Genomic DNA, 25,975 nt, shown 5'->3' on the forward strand with positions numbered 1-25,975 from the left:
TCAATTTTGATTCTGATTCCGATAAGCAACCTAGGTTACGAAATGCAGGAGCAATGCTAAATTCAGTTTGCATTCATATCAGCTATGATCAGTATTAAATGGCACAGCAGGTTGGCAGAACCAAACTGCCTATCTCTGCCCATGTCATCTGTGAACAATTTCAGTTTCTCCACCTTTTATTGAGCTTACAGTGAATAATAGAATGGTGCAAGAGATCAAGAACCAAAAGGGAAAGTATCTGTTGAACAGAAAATTAATTCCACACATGGTCAGAAATCCAATCCCATATTTAAAATGAAAAATAATTTAAAACGATCATTTGGCCTACTGTTAGGTCTGCTTTGTTCATGAATGAGTGAGACAAACACCAGACTGAGTCGAAATCAGGGTTCTTTGTTCTTTATTACCGGATTGTAACACTTGCGACTAACAATGTTAGTCGGAGAATGCATTCTGCCGTTATCAGCAAAATGGTGATTTTTTATACCCTTGGATACGTGCTTAGAACATCATCATATCATTACTTGTCCAATGACTAAAACTGTTGCTATCCTTTCCCTGCTAGCTTCCTGCCTCTCAATCCATCAATGTCTCTCTTATCTTGTAAGTACAAGGATGCATTCACATCTTGTTACAGCCCTGCCCAGGGTAACTCCTTACACATTCCCATCTCATGATGTTTTACCTTACACTACCCAACATCAATGGAAACTTTTCTTTTGAAATGAAAATAATTGTTATCAGAGTTCCAAGAGTACATTTAAAAAATGATTAAAAATGTTCGACTTTTTTTCCCCCACAGTAGGGTGAGTCAATTGAAGACTAAAGCTTTGAATGTCAGTGATATGGTGAATACGATGCAGAACAGAGGAATTCAGAATCAGCGTAGAAACATTCCTGCAGTGAATGGTGGGACTCTTTCTTATGAAATGCAGTAAATGCTAATTCATTGTAAGTAATTGTAAATCCGAGAAGGATAGAGAAATGGAGGAATTATGGATGGATAGAGCTGGAATATAGGGTAGCCATGACTTCAGTGAGTTGCTGACAGATAGCCTATCTTGTTTCTCAGTTAGGTGGTTATGCAGTGTTGCGCACTTGCTTTGAGGCCCATCCCTAAGTCATTGTAAACTCCTTCACTGAAGCAAATACTTACTTGAGCTTCATTCTCCATATCCTCAAAGGTAAAGGTCCTCCTTTCATCTTCCCCTGCTGTACAACATTGCAAAGTTTCAGAGCAGGACCATGGGACATGGACCACTGTGACATCTTGGGAACCACCTGTCAGCGAAGACAGACAACAGTGATGGATTTCTCCATCTTCTGTGCAGTTGGAAAGTATTTTGATGACATAGGGAAGGGAGTATTTGAAGATCAAAGCCATGGTACATGGGTTTTAAGCTTTGATCCCCACCCTCCTTTAAGCTTCTTAGACTTGGACTACTTACTGCGAGCACTGGCGATATAAAATCATCATTAATTATGTTATTGTCATACACATAAGTACAATGTACATATACACCAAAATTCTTGCTTGATGTAGCCAAACAAGAAAAAAAAATGTGACGTTTCAATAGGGGAGATAGGTCTTGAACTCCTGTAGCTTCTTCTCAAAGGTAGTGACGAGACATTGTTGTGCCCAAGGTGATGGGGGTCCAGCACCTAATAGCCTGAATATGCCTGGGATTGTCTGTTCTTGGAAGCTAAACAGACACAGGCCTGGTCAGAGGGGAGACCGCCTAAGGCCATCAGGTGCTGTAGGTTTCTGTGAGGAGCGCTGGACAAAATAGCAAAGCTCTGTCTGCCTTACGGTAGACACAAGTTAAAGAATTTCAAGTATGTTACACTCTAAATGTAGTATTATGCGACAATAATGGAACCTTTCCCTTTAAGATGTTTGCTGCCTACATCAGGCAGTGTTTCACATGGATGTCTTCAGTGGATGGGAAGTCAGAGCTCATAAATGACCTGGCTATGTTTGCAACCTCTTTCGGTGGGCAGCAACCTCCTTTGAAGAAGACCGCAGAGCCCTCCTCACTGACAAAAGACAAAGGAGGAAAAACCCAACACCCAACCCCAACCAACCAATTTTCCCTTGCAACCACTGCAACTGTGTCTGCCTGTCCTGCATCGGATTTGTCAGCCACAAATGAGCCTGCAGCTGACGTGGACATTACCCCTCCATAAATCTTCATCTGCAAAGCCAAGCCAAAGAAGAAAATACACCAGTCAGTATACTTTCTACAGTACATCTATCGAAGTTTGATAGAGTATTCGACCACATGCCAAATCTCAGGCTATGTGGAATGTGCCTTCTTTATTGTTGGCTTGATTTGCTGGCTCCAGACTATCTCCTCAAAACCCTACAAATTAATTGGACAACTAAATGAACCAGATTCACCATTCTCTCACAGGCTAGCATTGCCATTATAAGATCCTAATTACACTCAGTCATTGATCGGGGCGTGTCATTCATGTGCCGGACTCAAGGCCCTAATTCTGAGATATGTCATTAAAAAGTGGATAGAGGAAAACATTGAAGGATTTGTAATTGATACATGATGATTGACAAGCTATTAAACAATTCCTACTCAACCAACATCTGGCAATTTGATCGGGAGCAGAAAAATCAGGATTGAGTTCTGAGAGGTAATTTCTAAAATGCCTACAGGGGTTTCATTCTGCAATGTGATGCAGATGGATGAAAGATGCCAATTCTTTCACTGGAGAGGCTATTAGAAATGAGATTAGGAGAAACCCCTTTGCACACCAGGTTACACGTATTTGGGATTCTGAATTTAGAAGCCTGCAGATGCTCAGTTTCTCCATGCATTCGAGGCTGAGATCAATAATTGTTTAGACACTGCGGAAATCAGCTGAAACAGAGATTGAGCAACAAAGTATCAAATGAGGAACAATTATCCCATTGAATGATGGTCCATGACAGTTACATGAATGGCCAGATACTGGGTGTGGCCCTTATTCATTTGTTCCTTTGCCTTTCAATCGTCTTTCTATGCACTTTTCTCATTGCCAACAGAAGCCAGTCACTTGTCTTCTCTTTCTGCTTTTACTTATTCCTACATCTGCCTTTGACTCCTTTTCAATTATGATATTTCCTCATTGCACCTTCAAGCCCTGCTGCATCCTGTGATCCTTTTCCTCATTCATTGATTCTATTTTTTATATTCTTCTTGTTCATTCCTCTTTCTGATTTTTATTCATTCATGGAGATGCAGTTATGTTACATGATTCACGTGATGCATTTTTTTTAATACAGTATCACTGTGAAGGATCTAAAGACGATGCTTCCTCAAGTCAACTACAGAGTTCCAAACATGAGATTTCTGAGGGACAAGTTGTTGGTAAGTAAAAATATTTCAATCACTGTCCCATATTTCTGTGGTGCGGAAACAGTATCTCTTTTAATGTAACTCTGTAAATGTACTATATTTTTCCTGCACGATTTTGCTGAGGGGGGGTCACAATATTGCAAATGAAACACTTTAATGACCATCATCAAACATTTCCAAGCTGACTTGCCCCAATGACTGATGCACAGAAGTCTGTGAATGTAGGAAAAACACACCAAAATGCTGGAGGAACTCAGCTGGTCTTTTCAGCATCCATAAAAAGCAAACATATATTGCCGATGTTTCAGGCCTGAGGCCCTTCATTAAGGAATAAGCAGAATGAGTCAGAAGCAGAAAATCTTAGAAAATCTCAGAAATCAGACAATGCTGCTGGCGGAGAAATCCAGACCAACAAAGGGTGTTAAGGGTCAAGGTACAAAATTATTATGTTAATGGGAAAGGAGACAGGGTAGAGACCGAACTGGGGAAAGAAGTGAGGGGGGAGGAGGTTTTATGAAACTCAGAGAAGTTGATATTAATGCCATCTGGTTGGAGGGTGTCCAGTCAGAAGATGAGGTGTAGTTCCCCCAATTTGCGGGTGTTCTCAGTCTGACAGTGCATGAGACCATGGACAGGCATGTCAACAAGGGAATGGGTTGGGGAATTGAAATAGGTGGCCAATGGGAGGTCCATGCTATTGCAGTGGATGGAACTGATGTGCTCAACAAAGCAATCTCCAGTCTGCATCCAGTCTCTCCAATGTAGAGGAGACCACAATGGGATTACCAGATGCAGATTCACAAGTGAAATGTTGCTTCACTTGGAAGAACTGCTTGGGGCCCCGAATGGTGGTGAGGGAAGAGGTGTGGGTGCAAGTGAAGCATCTTCTGCTGTCACCAGGATAGATCCTAAGGGGATGATTGGTGAGGAGGGAGGAGTGGACAAAGGAGTCAGGAAGGGTGAAGTCCCTACAGAAGGCAGAGAGGGGAGGAAGGGGAGGAGGGGGAATATTTGTCAATGACTTGTCAGGTTAATACAGTATCTGGTATGTTCATAAATTTTTGAGATTAAGAAGCTCCCAAGCAAGTTTTGCAAAGCTTCATTTTCCTTGCTACAAGCAAGTGCATTCTGCTTTGAGAACCTAACCACCTCTATACAAAAAAGGATTTTTAAAAAACAGAATGAAGCAATTTGATCTTTGACCTTCTCCAGAGCACTTTAAGATTATGGATGATGTGATCTTTAGCCTCAACACTTTCCTGGATGGGTCTTGTTACCCTTGATTCCCTATTAAATTTAAGTATCTACCCTACCTAGATTATATAGTACTTCATGACTCAGTACACAAAATTCTCAGGGAATTCTGAAAGAATTTAAAAGATTCATAGCCCCATGGGAAAAGAGATTTTTCTCCTTGTCCTGACACGGGTTCAGGCACACCTCCTCATCATAGGATGCATCCCTACAGCATCTACCCTTTCTCTTTCCTCATACTGTTGCATATTTCAATAAAATCATTACCCTCGTGGCTCCATTTGACTTACATTTAAGAGTACAGAGAGTGAGTATTTGAAATACCAATCCAAATAGTCCCAATCTCCTTTTATTTCATTGCCCTCTAAAATTGCTCCTTTATATATCAAATGATACATGCCGACCTACTAATAATGCCATTTTTAATTAGGTTATGTTCACACGCATGTTGCATGCCCCCCTATACCTTTGAAAACTTGGGCTATGAATAGACAAACCTGTGTCTTAAACCTGCATCAGATAACAGGTACTAAAGGTGGGAGATGAAAATTCCAGCTTGTTTCTTCCCAGTCTACTGAACATTTCATCATCGAAAGGATCTAGCTGAATGTTCATAGTATCTGCAAGACTTTATAATGTTTATTTTACTTGCCCAAGGTATTGTAAAAATCTAATAACACTATTCAAAAACAGGATGCATTTATCCTTGGTCAAAATTGTTTCTACAATCAAATTTACTAACACAGATAACATGCCATTCATTAATTATTTTCATGTTTTATTACGTACAAATTGTTTGATGTATTCAAAGGTTTCCATTATATGCTCTTTAAATTATCCTATTGTAATATCAGTTTGTCATGTGATTATGATTTGCCAAGATATTATCCATTAATTCAGTTAACTTGGGACTGGAAAACAATACAAATCTCCCATTACTCCATCTATTATAATTGCTGATAATTGCCTTTTGATTCCTTGTTGTAAATGTAAATGCAACACTTGATATCTGGACCATTTCTCCTTACTGCTACATGCTGTTAGGGTCAAGTAACCACAAAATCCATTTTATAAATTTGGCCAAGCAGGAAGTAAAAGTTGTGCATAGAATGACCATGTCTGCTGCTGCGTGCTGGCAAAGCATTGAAATGATAGCAATTATGCCAAGAAACTCCTGTGCCTCCTCAGTGCAATGTTAAGGGAGTCGCTCTGTAAATGACTCAAGATTATGAGATGTGTTCTTTGTGTTACTGCCTTAACATAATTTAAAAAGAGAAAGTTGCAAGAGTAGATGTTGATACTATACTGCCGAGCTTTTCCCCTATTCTGCTGTCCTCCCAACTCTTTTTTAATATGTAGAAATTGAAAATAGGAACAAGAGTTATATCACTCAGACTTTTGAGCCGGGGGCACCATTCAAAACCATCATGGCTCAGTGTCCACCTCTCGCTCTTTCCCTACATATCTTAATACCCATGCTTAGAAATGTATTGAAGTACTGGTTAAAAATATGATTTAACATAGCCTCAACTGCTTCTGTTGTCGTGAATTTCACAGGTTCAAAAACAATAGGTTAAACATGAGAGGGGTGAGATTTAAAGAGGACTACTTTTTTGCACAGTGGGTGGTGGGTGTTTGCAACAAGCTGCCAGAGCCATATCTCTTTGGCTTGGCTTCGCGGACGAAGATTTATGGAGGGGGTAAAAAGTCCACGTCAGCTGCAGGCTCGTTTGTGGCTGACAAGTCCGATGCGGGACAGGCAGACACGATTGCAGCGGTTGCAAGGGAAAATTGGTTGGTTGGGGTTGGGTGTTGGGTTTTTCCACCTTTGCCTTTTGTCAGTGAGGTGGGCTCTGCGGTCTTCTTCAAAGGAGGTTGCTGCCCGCCAAACTGTGAGGCGCCAAGATGCACGGTTTGAGGCGTTATCAGCCCACTGGCGGTGGTCAATGTGGCAGGCACCAAGAGATTTCTTTAGGCAGTCCTTGTACCTTTTCTTTGGTGCACCTCTGTCACGGTGGCCAGTGGAGAGCTCGCCATATAACACGATCTTGGGAAGGCGATGGTCCTCCATTCTGGAGACGTGACCCATCCAGCGCAGCTGGATCTTCAGCAGCGTGGACTCGATGCTGTCGACCTCTGCCATCTCGAGTACTTCGACGTTAGGGGTGTAAGCGCTCCAATGGATGTTGAGGATGGAGCGGAGACAACGCTGGTGGAAGCGTTCTAGGAGCCGTAGGTGGTGCCGGTAGAGGACCCATGATTCGGAGCCGAACAGGAGTGTGGGTATGACAACGGCTCTGTATACGCTTATCTTTGTGAGGTTTTTCAGTTGGTTGTTTTTCCAGACTCTTTTGTGTAGTCTTCCAAAGGCGCTATTTGCCTTGGCGAGTCTGTTGTCTATCTCATTGTCGATCCTTGCATCTGATGAAATGGTGCAGCCGAGATAGGTAAACTGGTTGACCGTTTTGAGTTTTGTGTGCCCGATGGAGATGTGGGGGGGCTGGTAGTCATGATGGGGAGCTGGCTGATGGAGGACCTCAGTTTTCTTCAGGCTGACTTCCAGGCCAAACATTTTGGCAGTTTCCGCAAAGCAGGACGTCAAGCGCTGAAGAGCTGGCTCTGAATGGGCAACTAAAGCGGCATCATCTGCAAAGAGTAGTTCACGGACAAGTTTCTCTTGTGTCTTGGTGTGAGCTTGCAGGCGCCTCAGATTGAAGAGACTGCCATCTGTGTGGTACCGGATGTAAACAGCGTCTTCATTGTTGGGGTCTTTCATGGCTTGGTCCAGCATCATGCTGAAGAAGATTGAAAAGAGGGTTGGTGCGAGAACACAGCCTTGCTTCACGCCATTGTTAATGGAGAAGGGTTCAGAGAGCTCATTGCTGTATCTGACCCGACCTTGTTGGTTTTCGTGCAGTTGGATAATCATGTTGAGGAACTTTGGGGGACATCCGATGCGCTCTAGTATTTGCCAAAGCCCTTTCCTGCTCACGGTGTCGAAGGCTTTGGTGAGGTCAACAAAGGTGATGTAGAGTCCTTTGTTTTGTTCTCTGCACTTTTCTTGGAGCTGTCTGAGGGCAAAGACCATGTCAGTGGTTCCTCTGTTTGCGCGAAAGCCGCTCCCCCTCAAAAGATGCTCACAAACTCAAGCTAGCATGCTGGAACATCAGAACCATGCTAGACAAGGCTGACAGCCACCGACCTGAATGTCGGTCTGCCCTCATTGCACATGAACTCCTCAGACTTGACATCGACATAGCCGCTCTCAGTGAAGTCCGCCTGGCAGATGTAGGCAGCCTCCAAGAACGCGGCGCGGGCTACACACTCTACTGGTCTGGCAAGCCTTCGGATGAACGACGCCTATCTGGTGTAGGCTTCATGGTCAAGAGCTTCATTGCCTCCAAACTCGAAAACCTTCCGACAGGCCTCTCGGACCGAATCATGTCCATGCGACTCCCACTTCAAAACAAGCGTCACATCACCCTCATCAGTGTCTATGCTCCAACCCTGCAGGCGGAACCAGCAGAAAAGAACAAGTTCTACACCGACCTGCGCAACCTCATCCTACGTACCCCTACAGCCGACAAGGTTGTCATCCTGGGCGACTTCAACGCTCGTGTCGGCAAAGACTCAGAAACCTGGCCAGGAATCCTGGGCAAGCATGGCGTCGGCAAGTGCAATGACAATGGGCGCCTCCTGTTGGAGCTCCGCGCAGAACAGCGACTTGTCATTACAAACACCCTTTTTCAGCAGAGGGACAGCCTTAAGACCACCTGGATGCATCCCCGATCCAAACACTGGCACCTCCTGGACTACATCCTGGTGCGAGAAAGTGACAAACAAGATGTGCTCCACACCAGGGTCATGCCTAGCGCGGAATGCCACACTGACCACCGGCTGGTTCGCTGCAAGCTCAACCTTCACTTCAAGCCAAAGCCCAGGAACAATAAAGCCCCCAGAAAGAGGTTCAATGTTGGAAACCTGCAGTCAGACGAAGCGAGAGGAAACTTCCAGGCAAACCTCAAAGCAAAGCTCGACGTTGCAACCCGCCTCACGGACCCGTCCCCTGAAACCCTCTGGGATCAGTTGAAGACTACCATACTGCAATCCACTGAAGAGGTACTGGGCTTCTCCTCCAGGAAAAACAAGGACTGGTTTGACGAAAACAGCCAGGAAATCCAGGAGCTGCTGGCAAAGAAGCGAGCTGCCCACCAGGCTCACCTTACAAAGCCGTCCTGTCCAGAGAAGAAACAAGCCTTCCGTCGCACATGCAGCCATCTTCAGCGCAAACTCCAGGAGATCCAAAATGAGTGGTGGACTAGCCTCGCCAAACGAACACAGCTCAGCGCGGACATTGGCGACTTCAGGGGTTTCTACGAGGCTCTAAAGGCTGTGTACGGCCCCTCACCCCAAGTCCAAAGCCCGCTGCGCAGCTCAGACGGTAAAGTCCTCCTCAGCGACAAGATCTCCATCCTCAACCGATGGTCAGAACACTTCCAATCTCTTTTCAGTGCCAACCGCTCAGTCCAAGATTCCGCCCTGCTCCAGCTCCCTCAACAGCCCCTAAGGCTAGAGCTGGATGAGGTTCCCACCCTGGATGAGACATATAAGGCAATCGAACAACTGAAAAGTGGCAAAGCAGCAGGTATGGATGGAATCCCCCCAGAAGTCTGGAAGGCTGGCGGCAAAACTGCATGCCAAATTGCATGAGTTTTTCAAGCTTTGTTGGGACCAAGGTAAACTGCCTCAGGATCTTCGTGATGCCACCATCATCACCCTGTACAAAAACAAAGGCGTGAAATCAGACTGCTCAAACTACAGGGGAATCACGTTGCTCTCCATTGCAGGCAAAATCTTCGCTAGGATTCTACTAAATAGAATAATACCTAGTGTCGCCGAGAATATTCTGCCAGAGCCATATACAATGACAAAAAAAAAACAGATACATAGAAAAGGGTTTAAAAGAAATACCAGCCAAACACAGGCAAATGAGACTAGCTCAGAAAGCCAACTTGGTGGGCAAGGAGCAGGTGGGCTAAGGGCCTGTTTCCATTCTGTACAGCATTGTAACTTTATGACCGTCTCCTTAGTGAAGAACTTTACGCTCATGTCAGCCCGAGATCACAGCATAATTCCTTGTTCTAAGCCCCGCAGCCAGGGAGAATATTCTCATTTCATTCAGTCTGCCTAAATCTGTCAGAATTTTATGTTTTGTTCTCCTAAACTCTATTGAATGCAAACTCTCCTTGACTCAAGTTAATCTCTCCTCATACAGCTCTCATGCCATTCCAGAAATCTTTGCTTTATTTCTTTCTTAGTTAAGGTAATCATAACTTATGCCATAACATTATCAGACTCCTCTGCTGTTGCCCTCACCAAAACCTTTGTTATATTCAAACTTGACTAATTCAGTCACTTTAATTCACCATTCCAATGAAGCAAAGACGTCTGGAATGGCATGAGAGCGTATGAGGAGAGATTAACTTGACTCAAGGAGAGTTTCAATAGAGTTTAGGAGAACGAAACATAAAATTCTGACAGATTTAGGCAGACTGGATGAAATGAGAATATCCTCCCTGGCTGCGGGGCTTAGATCAAGGAATTATGCTGTGATCTAGGGCTGACATGAGTGTAAAGTTCTTCACTCAGGAGATGGTCATAAAGTTACAAAGCTGAACAGAATGGAAACAGTCCCTTAGCCCACCTGCTCCTTCCCCACCAAGTTGGCTTTCTGAGCTAGTCTCATTTGCTCTCTTACCATGAAGTTCAATGCAAGCTTGAGGAAAATACTCGTCTTCCACCTGGACATGTGGCAGACGGCAGGTCTCAATTTTGAGTACTGTTAGGTCTGCTTTGTTCAAGAATGAGTGAGTCAGACACCAGACTGAGTCGAAATCAAGGTTCTTTATTACCGGATTGTAACACTTGCAACTAACAGTGTTAGTTGGAGAAGGCGCATTCTAACGATATCAGCAAGTGGTGTTTTTTTTATACCCCAGGACACGCACTTAGTAAATTATCATACCATGACATTGTCCAATGAATAAACTGTTGCTACCCTTCTCTGTTAGTCTGCTGCACATCATTCTTGTTATTGCCACACTTACCTTGAGCGTACAAGGTCACACCTGCATCCTGTTACTCCTTAGTACTGGGTGACTCCTTCTCCGGTCCCAACTCATGATGTTTTTACCTTACAGTACTCCAACTTTAGTTAACCCACTCTTTCATGATATTTGTATTGGAATTGACCACTTCTACCTGTAACCATGATGACTCAGTTCTGTTTTTTTTTTGTTTAATCTGGCCTGCTGGACATACGCCACATACATAACCATTAGCAAGCAACATGTGACATGGAAAAAGAACCTCAATCTGGTCTTACCTGACATTTTAAGTCATCCAATATCAAACTATCAGAGATAAAGGGTATATCTCCCATCCTTTTCCTTCCCCTCCCTTATGTGCTCCCTAAAACCAACATGTTTTCTCTCTTTCCCAGTTGCGATTGTTATGTAACAGACCAGCGGCAATGGAAATTCACCAAGGCAGTGTTATATTTTTATTTTAAAACACTATATTTATTAGTAATGACTAATAATATAACACATTAGTCAAATCAAAACCAACCTATGTGCGTGTGTGCGTATGGGATATCCAAACCATTTCAGCTTAGGCACAATTTGGAAAGTCATTCCAAACTTCAGTCTTAGAAATCTTATGTCGAAACATAGACTTTTAAACTGATGCTCAGAAGGAATCATGAAGGAGATCTGAGGGACTGAGTGTCCGGAAACTCACAAATCCTCATTGGATTTCTTCCAGAGAAATGTCCTTTCATACGAACGGTTGTCACAACTCCCCTTTACCTAGTATAAGGGAAACAAAGCGTGTGACTTCCGCAATGCTTCCAAAACCCAGGTATGGTCCAATCAAAGTGACATTTCCTTTGGTTACAGTGAATTTTCCATTATCACACAGTCATTCCTGCTCAATGTTTGATAAGATGGCCGCTGGTCATAAAGAGCTGTTCCTTCAGTTTACACACACAAGACCACCTGTGTTCCTGGAAAAAAGTGCCCAATGTCCTTTCTCCACTCCAAAGTAGTGAATTTGGTACAGCTGTACCACCCAGTCTCTCCAAAGCTGTGAATGGTTGTAGCCTTTACTAGCCCTTAAATTGATACTGACACTAAATGAAATGGGAGCTCGTAATACCATGAAGGGGGTCACAACCCGAAACATTACATTTCTTTCCACCAATGCAACCTGACCTGCTGCGTGTTTCCAGCATGCTTTGTTCTTATTTCAGATTTTAAGCTTCGGAAGTTTATTGATTTTCTATTCTGTTCTATTCCTGGCAAGCATCACTCTTCTACTTACTAGAAACTTGAATAATTTAAAGTTGTCCTGACTGAATACTAAATTGAGACAAGGTCTATTCATTCATCATTCTGGTGCATATTGGCTCAAGTAGGCAAGACCACAAACATTGCAATCTCCTGTATACATCTCCAACATATCTCTTTGACCTCCTTTAAGATACCCTGTCACCTGATCACATTTTTCTCACATGCCTGATAGCCCTCCTTCTGCTGCTGTGCCAAATTTTATCCAATAAACTTGTGAAGTAGCTTAGTATGTTTAGTATCATCAAAGATTCAATTCAAAATATAAATATAAATTGTTGTTGTTGAAGACTCTACTTGAAAGGTATTAGAATATTTAAAGGTGCTGGAGGTGAAAAAAACAAGCACTTCCTTTTCTGCATACCACATAAAATCACACCTTGGTGTGACTGGGTCAGATGGATCCTGCTGAACTCTTGATGGTGAAGGTATCTCATCAGAGTTCAAGGAACATGGTATGAGGTTTGGCAAGAATGATTGGAGGAGCCAAGGTGAGTAACTGCTGTTCATTTTGTACATGATATACACTACAGCCTCTGAGTGTTGAGGGTAGAGGGAATGAGTGTGCAGGGCAATGGATGGAGTTTGATTCAAGAGGGTTGCTTTGTCCTGCATTCTGTGAATTCTAATTGTTTTTGCAGCAAGATTTGGGGTTACAGAATACCAGCTTGGGGTAGTTGGAAACAAAGTACAGTAAACCTTTGGGATCCAGAGTTCAAGCAACCAGCAGTCTCAAGCAACAGTCTTTAAAAAAAAAATCGAGTAAAATAAATTAACTTAAGAATAAGATAATAGTTAAAAATACGTAAGTTTAAAATTGTAAAATGTAATTGTCCTGTAAGGTAACACTAAAAACTTTGGGAGCAAGTATTCAGCCAGTGGATTGCCTTGGTTGAGCTTTGCTCATAGCAATTGTTTGAATAAAGTTGTGTGAAACAGCCCAGGATTAAGAGCTGGTTGATGCCTTTTGTCACGGGAGTGACTCTCTTAAAGTCAGTTTTTTTTCTCCTTATCCCTGCTTAGTAAGAGTTACCTGGTCAGAAGCTTTATCTGTAAACTTGGGGGAGGGATATGGGGTTCATTATCTATAATATTGTTGTTTATCTTTCGGTTGGAAGGGAGATACAGCGACGGTTAAACGTTTTCAAAGAATGTGACTGATAAAAAGTAAAATGCTTTAAGGCTTGTAAATTCATGCAAGTGAAGTTTGTTCACTATATAGTATTTTTGTCTTTTAAATTGTTTATTCTTAATGCAGGTGTATTTGTTAGGCAATGTAAGAGTAAATCTCAAACAACTGGAAAATATACTTATCCGGCATCTACCAATCCCCTTAAGTGCTGGATGCCAAGGGTTTTACTGAGTTAGCTATTTCATAAATAGTGTCTTGGTTGATGCCAAATTACCTCCTACATCCAGCATTTCAGACACTAAATAAATAAGGAAGAGAGTTTGACATCAATCATTCTTGATTTCAAAAAGTCACAGCAAGCAGAAGGACTAGTGTTGAAAGAATCTGAAGGTTATTGGAAACACGTGCGAACAGAGCTCAAATTCTCTGGATCTCTGCAAATTTAGTGAAGTTGAGACTCAGGGAATATCGTGTAGAAATATAATTGCATGGGAATCAGTAATATCGATTGTAATGTTACACTGATACACAAAAGCATTTGGTGTATCATGTCAGGGATTGGAAAAAAATATTTTTAAGATCTTATCTCTAGATTTAGTAAAATGAAAGGATCCAGGAAGAGATGTTATGAGCCCAAAAGTCTCAACATCCAGCAGCAACAGAAATTCACCAAGACAATGGCTACTTATAACCATATAACAATTACAGTACGGAAACAGGCCATATCGACCCCTCTAGTCCGTACCTATTTAAGTGATCTCCTCTAGTCCCACCTACTTGGTTTCTGCCCATAACCCTCCAATCCCCTCTCATCCATATACCTATCAACCTTTCCTTAAATGACAAAATTGACTTTGCTGCGACCACCTCTTCCGAAAGGTCATTTCACTCAGCCACCACTGAGTGAAGAAGTTCCCTCTCACATTTCTTTTAAACTTTTGCCCTCTAACTCTTAATTGTGACCTCTTGTTTGAATCTCACCTTCCCTCAAGGGGAAGAGCCTATTCACATCTACTCTATCTATCCCCCTCATAATTTAAAATACCTCTATCAAATCCCCACCCCCCCCCCCCCCGCCCTCAACCTTCTACACTCCAATGAATAAAGACCTAATCTACTCAATCTTTTTTTGTAATCTAGATTCTGAAATCCAGGCAACATTTTAGTAAATCTTCTCTGCACCCTCTCTACCTTGTTGATAAATAAAATGATTTTATTTTCTTAATATATTAAAATAAGATCAATATTTAACTTATTACTATTAACAACCGAACTTAATCCCCTTCTAATTCTTTGTGCACATGTATGTAATGTTTCTTTTTCACTGTCCCATCGATCACTTTTCACTTCTGCAAGTTCACTGGTATTAGGTAGTATCCATACTGTGCACAGAATTAAACATAAGAACATAAGAAAGAGGAGCAGGAGTCGGCCATCCAGCTCGTCGAGCCTGCTCTGCCATTCAATACAATCATGGCTGATCTGATCATTGACTCAATTCCACCTACCTGCCTTTTCCCCATATCCCTTAATTCCATGTTTTAATGTAAAAATCTATCTAATGAACCTTAAATATGTTTAATGAAGTAGCCGCAACTGCTTCCCTGGGTAGAGAATTCCACAGATTCACTACTTTCTGGGAAAAACAGTTTTTCCTCCTCTCCATCTTAAATCTACTCCCCTGAATCTAGAGGCCATGTCCCCTAGTTCTGGTCTCACCTACCAGTGAAAACAATTCTTCTGAATTTGAGTGAGTATAATCCCAGACAATTTACCTGCAACCCAACTTTTTGCAATTCATGTACAAGCACTCCCAAGTCCTTCTGCACCATGCTGCAGTTTTTCACCATTTAAATAATAATCTGCTCTTTTATTTTTCCTATCAAAGTGGATGACTTCCCATTTAATAGCATTGTACTCCATCTGCCAGTCCTTTCTCACTCACCCAACTTAACTATATCCTTCTGCACCTCTCCACATCTTCTGTACAATTTGTTTTTCACTCAATTTAGTATCATCTGCAAACTTGGCTACACTACACTCAGTCCCCTCTTCCAAATCATGAATGTAAATACTCAACAGCTGCGGGCCCAGCACCGACCCCTGTGGAACCCCATTTACCACCATTTCACAATCAGAAAAACACCAATTTGACCAGACTCTCTGCGTTCAATCCATGCCAATATACTTCCCACAACTCCATCATTGTATCTTATTGATAATTCTATTGTGCAGCACCTTATCAAATGTCTTCAGGAAATCCAAATATACAGCATCAAGCTGTTCCCCTCTATCTACCACACCCATTATATCCTCAAAGAACTCCAGCAAGTTTATCAAACAAGACCCGCCCTTTATGAATCCATACTGTGTCTGCCTGATGGAACCCCTTCGTTCTAAATGTCTCACTATTTCATCCTTAACGAGAACTTCAAGCATATTCCCGACTACAGACGTTAAGCTAACTGGATGATATTTACTCGTCTCTGACTACAGACTACATCGCTCTTTAAAATGTGGCATGACATTTGCTGTCTTCTAATCTGCCGGGACCTGCCTAGAGTCCAGAGAATTTTGGTAAATGACTACCAGCGCATCAACTATAACTCCCGCCATTTCCCTCAGAAACCTGGGATGCATCCCATCAGGATCAATGGATTTATTATCTTCACCAGGTTTTGGTGCTTTAACTTAAGTTGTTACCACTCAGGAAGGTCTTTGTTGGTTTCAGAGAGATATTCGTTGTTTGTTGGACACACACAAGCTGATCTCCTTCAATCGGCCACTGAAATGTCTCGCCGAAGAAACTTTCCCCCCCCCCCCTGGATTTTTTGAAAAGATAACCTTTTCTTCCAGGTTACCTATGTAAGGTAAAAACATCATGAGATGGGACCGGAGAAGGAGTCACCCAGTACTAAGGAGTAACAGAATGCAGATGTGACCTTTGTAAGGTAAAAACATCATGAGATGGGACCGGAGAAGGAGTCACCCAGTACTAAGGAGTAACAGAATGCAGATGTGACCTTGGACACTCAAGATAAGCTTGGCACTAACAAGAATGATGTGCAGCAGACTAACAGAGAAGGATAGCAACAGCTTATTCATTGGACAATGTCATGGTATGATAATTTACGAAGTACGTATCCTGAGGTATAAAAAAAACACCACTTGCTGATAACGGCAGAATGCGCCTTCTCCAACTAACACTGTTAGTTGCAAGTGTTACAATCCGGTAATAAAGAACCTTGATTTTGACTCAGTCTGGTGTCTGACTCACTCATTCATGAACAAAGCAGACCTAACACCTACCACAAAGAGTTCTTTTTCCCCTATTTCAGGAGAAACACATTAACTAGCTACAGCCTCTACAGTTGACCTCAGAGATTTCAAATAAGCTGAACTCAGAACTCAAAACCTGTCTTGAAATGGGGTCTTACAGCAGGTCTGCAACTATTGCTGAACCTCTCAATCTCTATCCCAAAGAATGAATGTTTTCTCTGTTTTCAAAACCACATGACCCATCTTAGAACAGCAACCTTCAACCCGCGATTTAAACTTTTGGCACTAGTCTTAATGGCAAAAGATTTTCAGTTCTTGAACCTGGGCACTGTACCAACACGCTGATCCGTTAACACCTACAAACTCTCACAAGCACTCTCCCATTTTCTCAGCAAAGCACTGGAGACATGAAGTCTATCCAGGCATGGCACTTGAGATGTTTGTTTGTGAAATGTGATCTAACAACTAAACCTCACAATTTTACCCCCTTTAAGATACATTTTTATCCTAACTTTATATTACCCATTCTCTATCAGGGGCAATTTGTATTTGGACTGCAGGAAAATTTCTGACAAGGCGAGCACATTTATTTGTAGCTTTTTTCCAATAATCTTAATGCACAAAGGTGCCTCCATTGTTGAATAAGGCAAGCTGTGGATTCATAGTTACCTGTGCTTTGCTCATCCTCCTGACAGGAACTGGATACAAGGGCAGATATGAGCTTTGGTCACTTCTATCAATTCTATAGAAACCTGATGTTCGATGCACAGAAATTGGTGAGTATTTACTTGGAAAGGTCGGCCAACTGCAAAACCAATGTACAAGTCAATGAATATGTACACATTTAGAAATGACATAAACTATACCTGTATTGCTTGCAGGATATTTTCCTAAGTAATTATATATTCAAGTATTCCATTACATTATATATTCAGACTATTATTTTCTATCATTGTTTATAGTACAATTGTTTAGTTCCCTCCATGATTAAAGATCTAATATTCATTCTACTGTTTACAATCTCTGCTTTATTTTACGCTACATAGAGGGTAAGCCACTTTTCCGTTATTCATACTGGTCTTAGTCCATTATTTTATTAATTTTTGAAGGGAGTTGCAATTTTAAATCAAACCATTTAATTTGGTGGTTACAAGACTAGGGAAGGCCACATACGGTCACATGGAAACTTTAAAGTAAGTTTTATTTCAATGTGATGATTTTCAAAATGAATCACATAATCCTTCTGCAAATTTGTATTTAAATATTCAGAAGATAATTAAACATTTGGGTTTCATCTTTCCTGGTTGTTTGGCATGAATATTCCTTGTTAGCATCTCAGACATCAAGTTGTTAACATCAAGTTCAAGGGCAAGTTTATTGTCATCTGATTGTACCTGTGCATATACAACCCAATGAAACAGCATACCTCTGGACCAAAGTGCACACATACAGGCACACAGTACACCGTGCAAAAACAACATATATACATAGCAAGCCAAAATAAATATCTATAAAAATAATTTGTAGGTTTCTAAGATTTTTCAACCGTCTCATTGCCTGCATAAAGAAGCTGTTTCCCAGCCTGGCATTTGTGTGTTTTAGGTAGTATCCCAAAGATACTGGAGGCTGGATGATTCTTTGGGCCCTTTTGAAGTACAGCTCCCTGTAGATCAGGGATCCCCAAACTTTTAGACCTTTGACCCATTCAGGGACTATGTAGTTCTTCAGGAACTCCCAGGCATGGAATCCTAGTGCTGGACGGGGCTGGGAGGTGGGGAGATGTTTCTGGACTAGGGAGGGCTGGAAGGGGGAGGGGTGGCCAGGGGGAGGGCTGGAAGGGGGGGGGGGCTCTGAATAAGGTAGCCACATGTCCAGTTTTAGGCCAGACAGTCTAGCTTTTGAGCCCTCTGTCCACCATTCGGTGCCACCTCATGCCAGACATTAATTTGTCCTCCATTTGGGGGCATAGGCCCTTCATCCCCCAAATGGTGGATAAATTAAAGGGCAAAAAGGGCACATACCTATTAAATTCAGCATCCTGGGATCCACAGGCCATGCACGGCCGCCTGGTGCATGCACGATGAGAGGGGAGAGGCATGACAGTGGCGGATGAAGGTTAATGGCAGGTAAGCCATTAACGTGCTGGTGTGGAGGCACTATTTTAAATCAACCTCACTTCCCCCATGTTATCAACCCCCCCCCACCCCCAAACCTCTTGGCATTTATCGACCTCCTGGTGTTTATTGACCCCCAGATGATCCCATCAACCTCTGGGGGTTGATATTATCTACTTTGGAGACCACTACTGTAGATGTTACTGTTAGAGGGAAGGGAAACCCTACTGATCTTCTCATCAGTTTTAATCACCCTCCATACTCTCCTCCAATTTGATGCTTTGCAGTTATAATGCCACACTATGATGCATCCAGGACACTCTCTATTGTGCACCTGTAGAATGCTCTTAGGATAGTGACTTGTAACTTTGCTCTCTCAACCACGTTAGGAAGCATAGCTACTGCTAAACCTTCCTGACTAATGATTCAGGATAAGTCATCATTTAAATGGACGGCAAGGAACTTTGTGCTTCCCGCTTTCTCTAGTCTTATTGAAATATAGTAGAGAATGGTCCTTCATCCTCATGAAGTACATAATTATCTCTTTTGCCTTGACCCTGTTGAGACTCAAGTTGTCCCTCTTGCAGTACTATACACGCCTATCACCCTCCTCTACCACAGATGCAAGGGATCGTGAGAAAATTATATTTGGTAGCAACCAATGCCAGAAAGGATATTGACTCTTGGGACTGAAGGGAAATTCTTGGCCTCCAATTTCTATTGATGTCGAGGAACCTAACCTGTAATCCATGTGGGGATTGGCTGATAGAGTTCAGAATGATTTAATCTTTTTTTTGAATATTTTATTTAAACTTCCATACATGCATTAATGTCCAAATACAGAAAAATATCCATCATATATCTCAAATCAATAATACATATTATTATATACCCCCTGAATCCCTCCAACCCTTTTCCCCAAAATAATAACCCCAAAGATCAGAAAAACAAAAAGAAAGATGGAAAAAGAAAAAAAAGAAGAAATAAGGAAAAAAGAAACACACTTGGTTACTAAAATTTCAATATATTTAGTCAACTTTTGCCTTTACATTATTAATCATAGATTGGTTCCAAGGAGTTGATAAGGTTTTCTGAGGTTCAGGGGATACTTTTCATAAACTAATAACTACAATATGTAAATAAGGGCACTAATTTTTTTTTTAAAGAAGTATCATATTTCTATCTTAAATTATATGTAATCTTCTCAAAGGGTGTGCAACTGTATATTTCAGCATGCCATCTGTCCATTCCCAAATACAAATCTGATTTCCATGTCACTGCTATGCATTTTCTTGCACCCGCTAATGCAATTTTCATAAATTTCTTTTGAAACATATGAAGTTTCATTTTTGGTTTTATCCCTAATATATTACCTAATTTAAGAAGAAACATTGGATCTTGAGGAAATTTGACTTCAGTAACGCGTTCTAAAAATGCTCCGAATTCTGTCCAGAATTATCTCAATTTTGGAAATGCCCATGTGGAGTTAAAAAGTATTTATCTCTTGATTATACCTAAAACATTTATCTGATATATCTGATTTCAGTCTATTTAGTTTCTGTGGGATAAGATATAATTGATGTAAATAATCTATATCTGACATGATTGTATTTGTCATGCTTCCAACCAGATTTTCTCCCCAACAGATTTAAATCTGTTTCCCATTTCTATCTAGTTTTATGAATACCTTGTTTTCATATTCCATTTTGCAACAATATATACATAGCTAAAATAAACTTCTTATTAGATCTATTACAACTCAAAATTTCTATTTCACTCCTTTCAGGGAATAACATTGTTGGGCCCAATTTATCTCCTAAATATGCCTTTATTTGATAACAAAATATTGTATCCATATTTATTTTTCAATTGAAAAAATGACATTAAATTTCCCCCTTCAAAACAGTCCACTATTTTCCTAATTCCTTTGGAAAACAAAATGCGTGTAAATGGAATGTCTATTTTGGATCAATGGCCTTCTAAGTTTCACATAATTCCTCATTCCTATTTCAACATTTACTTTCAACATTTAACAAATGCTTCAACAGCGGAGTCTTCTGATTTCCAGTTATTAATGCATTTATATCAAAAATCTTCAGGTATTGTCTTTCCTATTTTATCCATCTCTATCTTAATCCAACTGTATATATTCCTTCTTCAAATAAAAGAGCAAAATCTCATTTGTGCCACTTTACAATTTTTTTTTAACCTCCCAGTTCAAATTTCCAAGTTAATCTTTCTAATGAGACCCTCGACATCTTTCCCTTCCAAAGAAGATTTAATATTTTATTTAAGTAGGATTACGGATGAGTGAGATCACTTTCCACTCCTGCAAGCCTCAACTTTTCCCCTCCTCAAATGCCACCTTCTTCAGGAAGGCAGCTCCACAAACATAGCCCAGTAGTTTTTTGTGACTTGATTATGCAGTCTCCAGAACACACCTTTTCCCACTTTTGGGGCTCCACAATTCATTGTGTAAAAGCCAAACCTTTTTGAAATGAAGTTATGAAATCTTTCTCCCTGCAGACATTTCTGAAAATCGCAGCTGATGGTTTGTCAAATTTAATTTCAAAACTAAGATTGATTGATTTTTGAAGAAATGTGAGGAGAAAATATGGAATTAAGATTCAAATCAATCATCATCTTATTGACTGGTGGAAAAAGTTCTTGTCCCTATATTCCTAAGGTTTTTGACCTTGAAGCTGCAGTGCAAGATTGATAGCAGTTACATTCCGCTCACCAATGACAATGAAAGTAGACCATGCTTATGGTGTCTCAACCTCATGGCGAATTTCATGAACAAAACTAACAGCAACATCGGAGGCAAGATCTTGCACCAAGTCAAATAGTTAAGGGATGTACTGTGAGGCTGCCATATAATAGTGGAAGGCAGGGTGGGGCATTGCAGTCACAGATAAAAACAAACCCTGACCTTTATAATGCTGAGAAATGTTGAGCCAGGTTTGAGATATCTTATCTGACCTGCAGAGGAATTTGCAATGGGAGGGGAAAGATCTAGTTGTTGAGGTCCACGTAGGTACCACCAACCAAGAAAGAAGTTCTGCTAAGGCAGTGGTTTTCAATTTTTTTCTTTCCACTCACCTACCACCTTAAGTAATCCCTATGCCATAGGTGCTCTGTGATAAGTAAGTGATTACTTAAGGTGGTAGGTGAGTGGGGAAAAAAATAGTTGAGAACCACTGCTCTAGACCCAATTGTTAGTGCAATATTTTGCTTGAGAAAAATTGTCATTGGCCTAATTCCTTTAGGGATTTGAAACCATTCACATAACGAGTCAATTAGGTATGATTAAAACAGTTGTTTTCAATCTTTTTCCTTTCACTCACATACCACCATAAGCAATCCTTTACTAATCACAGGGCATCTATGGCATAGGGAACACTTAAGGTGGTATGTGAGTGGAAAGAAAAAGTTTGAAAACCACTGTGCTAAGTGAATTCAAAGAGCTAGGGACCAAACTAAAAAGCAGAATCAAAAAGGAGGTGATCTCTGGACTACCTGAGCCACGTGCAAATTGAGACAGGGTCCAGAAGATTAGAGAGTTCAATGAGTGGCTCAAAGATTGGTGTGGGTGAAGTGGGTTCCAATTCATGTGAAATTGGCACCAGTATTGGGGAAGGAAGGAACTGTTCAAAGGGGACAGGCTCCATCTTAACAGTGATGGGGCTTGGATCCTGGAAAATCGCATAACCAGGGCTGTAGACGGGACTTTAAACTAAATAGTAGGAGGGTGGGATCAACAGATTGTAGGCAGATGGATAAAGTAAAAGGGAAGATGGTGGATAAAGTGCAAGCAAAAGTTAAAAAAGAGAAAAGTTAGAGTTAAGTGATGAAATGCAAAGGAGGGAAACAGATTACCAGATTTTAAAAGCACAACAAGGTTCTCTTTATCTGAATGCCATAGTGTTCGAAACAAGGTCAGTGGACTCGTGGCACAAATCAGTACAAAAGGGTATGATTTAGTGGCCATTACAGAAATGTGATTACAGGGAGGAGAGGAATGGGATTCACAAGTATGAGAGCATGTGGCACCAGATTCAAGGGTCATTTTTTTTTTCTCACCATTATCAGACTCCTGAATGAATGCATGTGGCACCAGATTCAAGGGTCATTTTTTTTTCTCACCATTATCAGACTCCTGAATGAACCTGAACTTGGTAAAATCATGTTGCCTTTGCTCCATACTAACTGTCTGTGACTCTAGACATTGGTTATGTCTCTTACTTGCTTTATTATATAGGAGATGCCTAACTGGTCTGCTCTAAAACAACCTCTATCACTTCATCTTTGGTACATGTGACAATAAACTTGAACTTGAACTGCTTTGAAATAAATTGAGACAATCAAAGCATATGAACTAAAATTGCAAAATCATTTGGAGCTATTCCTCTTGACTCTGATAATTAAAGCTGTGTCCACATAGATTCCAACTAGTCACCAATTGTTTAAGAAGGCTCCCTTTAAGCTGTGAGGTATCGCAAATTTGTGTGCTCCAGTGATGCCACACAAGTGGAAAAAAACTGGTAAACTGCTGCACAAAGCTTTAGACCTCTGTTAACACGCTCTGTTATCCTTCATTTGCACTAAATACATTCAATCCCATGCTACCCTCTGCTCTTGTTAGTTTTTTTTTAAGAAGTCCAATAGTTAATAAACAATGGCTCAATTACCTCACAGATATAGTTTACTTCCAAATATCATTTACATTTTGTTTTGTGTGTACAGATAATCGAACAGCTGGAGCTGTCTTTTCCTCTAAGGTAAGGAGTGTTTTTTTAAATGTTTTCACCGTTGACTTTTGCTCCTTATAAAACTGGAATCATGTCACAAAACTCCTTTGACATCTGTTTTAGCGTAAAATTAAATTTGATATGACCATTCATCACTGTGTTTAATGATTTTTTTTATATATTATTTCAATTTTTGGTACAAATTGTTTAGAAAATCAGTATATCTTGAATCATGAGATTCCATACATCACAAAAGGTTGGACTTTCAGGACCTTGTCTGAGGACCTGAACACTGTCATGTTTCTTTTAAGTAATAAAGAAATTTGGGTTCATTTGGTATTAACCATATTTTATTAACAACTCATAACCTTGTGGTGCAGCCATTTTCTTCATTGAACCTGAACTGCAATATTAATCTCTGATTCCCTCTGATGGTCAGGAGTATCGCTGGCACTCTGTCCCTTTCCTTAAGATGTTCAATCTAGCAACATGACACACTAATACAGTATACATAAAGTTAAACACAAACATCAACAGCACAAATGTTTTAAGTGAGCAGCTCTTCTTCGTTTAGAGATTCAGCCTGTTGGATGCTTTGATAATGCATGTTGATCTTCTCAACTCAGGTGCATATGTCTGCCCTCCTGGTCCACTACTGTCTAGCACTGGTGGTGTTTCCTCTGTTGCAGTGGTGGATCTTCTGTATTTGCCTGTTCCTGCAGGGTCTCTTGTTTTCAGCAGGCTCTTTCGATTCCAGCTCAGTATTTCAACATCCTCAATTCTGACAGTGTAGGAGTTTGGATTTACTTCCTCCAGATCAGTAGCCTTCTTGTCCCAGGTGTTGGAATCTCTGTGAGTCTCACTGTGTCATGTTGCCCTCAGCTTCTTGCTGACTTGTCATAGTTTATTTTTTGTCTACTTTGCAGACGCTTTTGTTTTTAATTTGACATCTCTGTTCTTGTTTGGGTCTGCAGAGTAGGGAAGTGTTGTGCATAGTCTCTGTCTCATCAGGAGCTCAGTGGGTAACATGTTATGTTCAAGTAGTGAAGCTCAGTAACTCAACAGAGCTAAATAAGGATCTGAGCCACTCTCTTGTGCTTTCATGAGCAGCTGTTTAACTATGTGAAGTCCTTTCTCTGCTTTACCATTTGGCTGGAGATGCAGAGGACTTGAAGTCACATGACAAAAATCATACACTTCTGCGAAGTTCTGGAATTTTCTGCCACTGTAGATGATGTGAGGTATTCTATGTCTTGCAAAGATCGATTTCATATATTTGAACAAATAACCAGCAGACATGTTAGGAAGCAGCATAATCTCTAGAAAGTTCAATAGATAATCAATAACCAGAAAGTAATTCTTTCCATCCATGTGTAACAGATCAGTTTCAATTTCCTGCCATGGTTCCGCTGGTAGATCAATTATGATCATGGATTCCTTTGTCTGCTTTATGTGATGTTTCAAACAGGTCTCACAGCTTGAAACCATCCTGTCAATGTCAGCATTTAGCCCTGGCCAATAAACAGCAGTTCTGGCCCTCCTCTTGCATCTTTTCATTCCCAGGTGCCCCTCATTCAGCCTTTTCAGCATCTCTTGTTGCAGTGATTGAGAAATGATAATTCTGCTCTGTCTGAGTAGAAGCCCATTGACAACATTCTGCTCAGCTCAGATATTGAAGTGTGGCTGACGTACATCTCTAGGCCATCCTTCATTAAGATTCTTGATGACCTTCTGTAGAAATGTGTCCTTTTCTATTTCAGCTGCGATCTGCTTGGATTTTATGTCAGATGTGGGAAGAGATTCAGTGATCAGGTTCATGTGGAGATTCACATCTATCTCTGTAGAACACTCAATGTGAGCTTCGCTCTGCGTCATTGCCCTGAACAACGCATCAGCTAACACAATAAGTTTCCCTGGTATGTACACCAATTAAAAGTCATAGCATTGTAGCTTCATCATCAGTCTTTGAATTCATGGTGACATTTCACAGATGTTTTTCTTGATTATGGCTATTAATGGCTTGTGGTCCATCTCTGCCATGAATGTTGGTGAACCATACACATAACTATAGAATTTCTCAGGTCCATAGACCAGACCTAGACACTTTTTCTTGATCTGTGCATATCGACATTCAGATGTGGTCATCGTCCTTGATGCGAATGCTACTGTCCTCCAATCTTCTCCCACAGCCTGAAATAATATGACACTCTTCCATCTTTTGAAGCATCCGTAGATATTTTCATCCTGGATGGGACAAAGAACGTCAAAAGCCCTGGTCCTGTAGTTAAAATGGTCTTCAGTCGACCCATTCTTCCTCATGGTTGTCTGTCGACTTGAATTCACATTTATCCTGTAACAACGTCCTTGGGTACATTTTTTTGGAAGACAGGTTTGGAATGAATTTACCAATGAAATTGATCATTCCCAGCTCTCTCAATATACCCTTTTTGTCTGTGGGTCTGGACATCTCTAGAATTGTTTTCACCTTGCTCTTGTCTGGCTCCCAACCTACCTCCAACAGTTTATCTCCCAGAAAAGTGATTTCCTTCACACCAAACTGACATTTAGCTCTGTTTAACTTTAATCCATACTTCTGCATATGTTATTGCACTTTGATGAGCCTCTCATTGTACTGTTCCTATGTGGATCCCCATAGAATCGTGCCATCCATGTACATGCATAC

General features: G+C 41.0%; 1 protein-coding gene across 9 annotated transcripts in view; it reads left to right on the forward strand.

The window, feature by feature from the left end:
• LOC138755727 (1-phosphatidylinositol 4,5-bisphosphate phosphodiesterase gamma-1-like) overlaps positions 1-25,975 on the forward strand; it is a 288,265-nt gene that overhangs the window by 157,720 nt on the left and 104,570 nt on the right. For all 9 annotated transcript variants that reach the window (XM_069922211.1, XM_069922215.1, XM_069922206.1 and 6 more), the window contains exons 5-7: positions 3,281-3,365; positions 17,123-17,203; positions 23,288-23,322. In XM_069922211.1, the coding sequence (XP_069778312.1) occupies positions 3,281-3,365; positions 17,123-17,203; positions 23,288-23,322 (201 nt within the window). The remainder of the gene's footprint in view (positions 1-3,280; positions 3,366-17,122; positions 17,204-23,287; positions 23,323-25,975) is intronic.

This window comes from Narcine bancroftii, chromosome 2, assembly GCF_036971445.1.
Source record: "Narcine bancroftii isolate sNarBan1 chromosome 2, sNarBan1.hap1, whole genome shotgun sequence".
NCBI classification, from domain to species: domain Eukaryota; kingdom Metazoa; phylum Chordata; class Chondrichthyes; order Torpediniformes; family Narcinidae; genus Narcine; species Narcine bancroftii.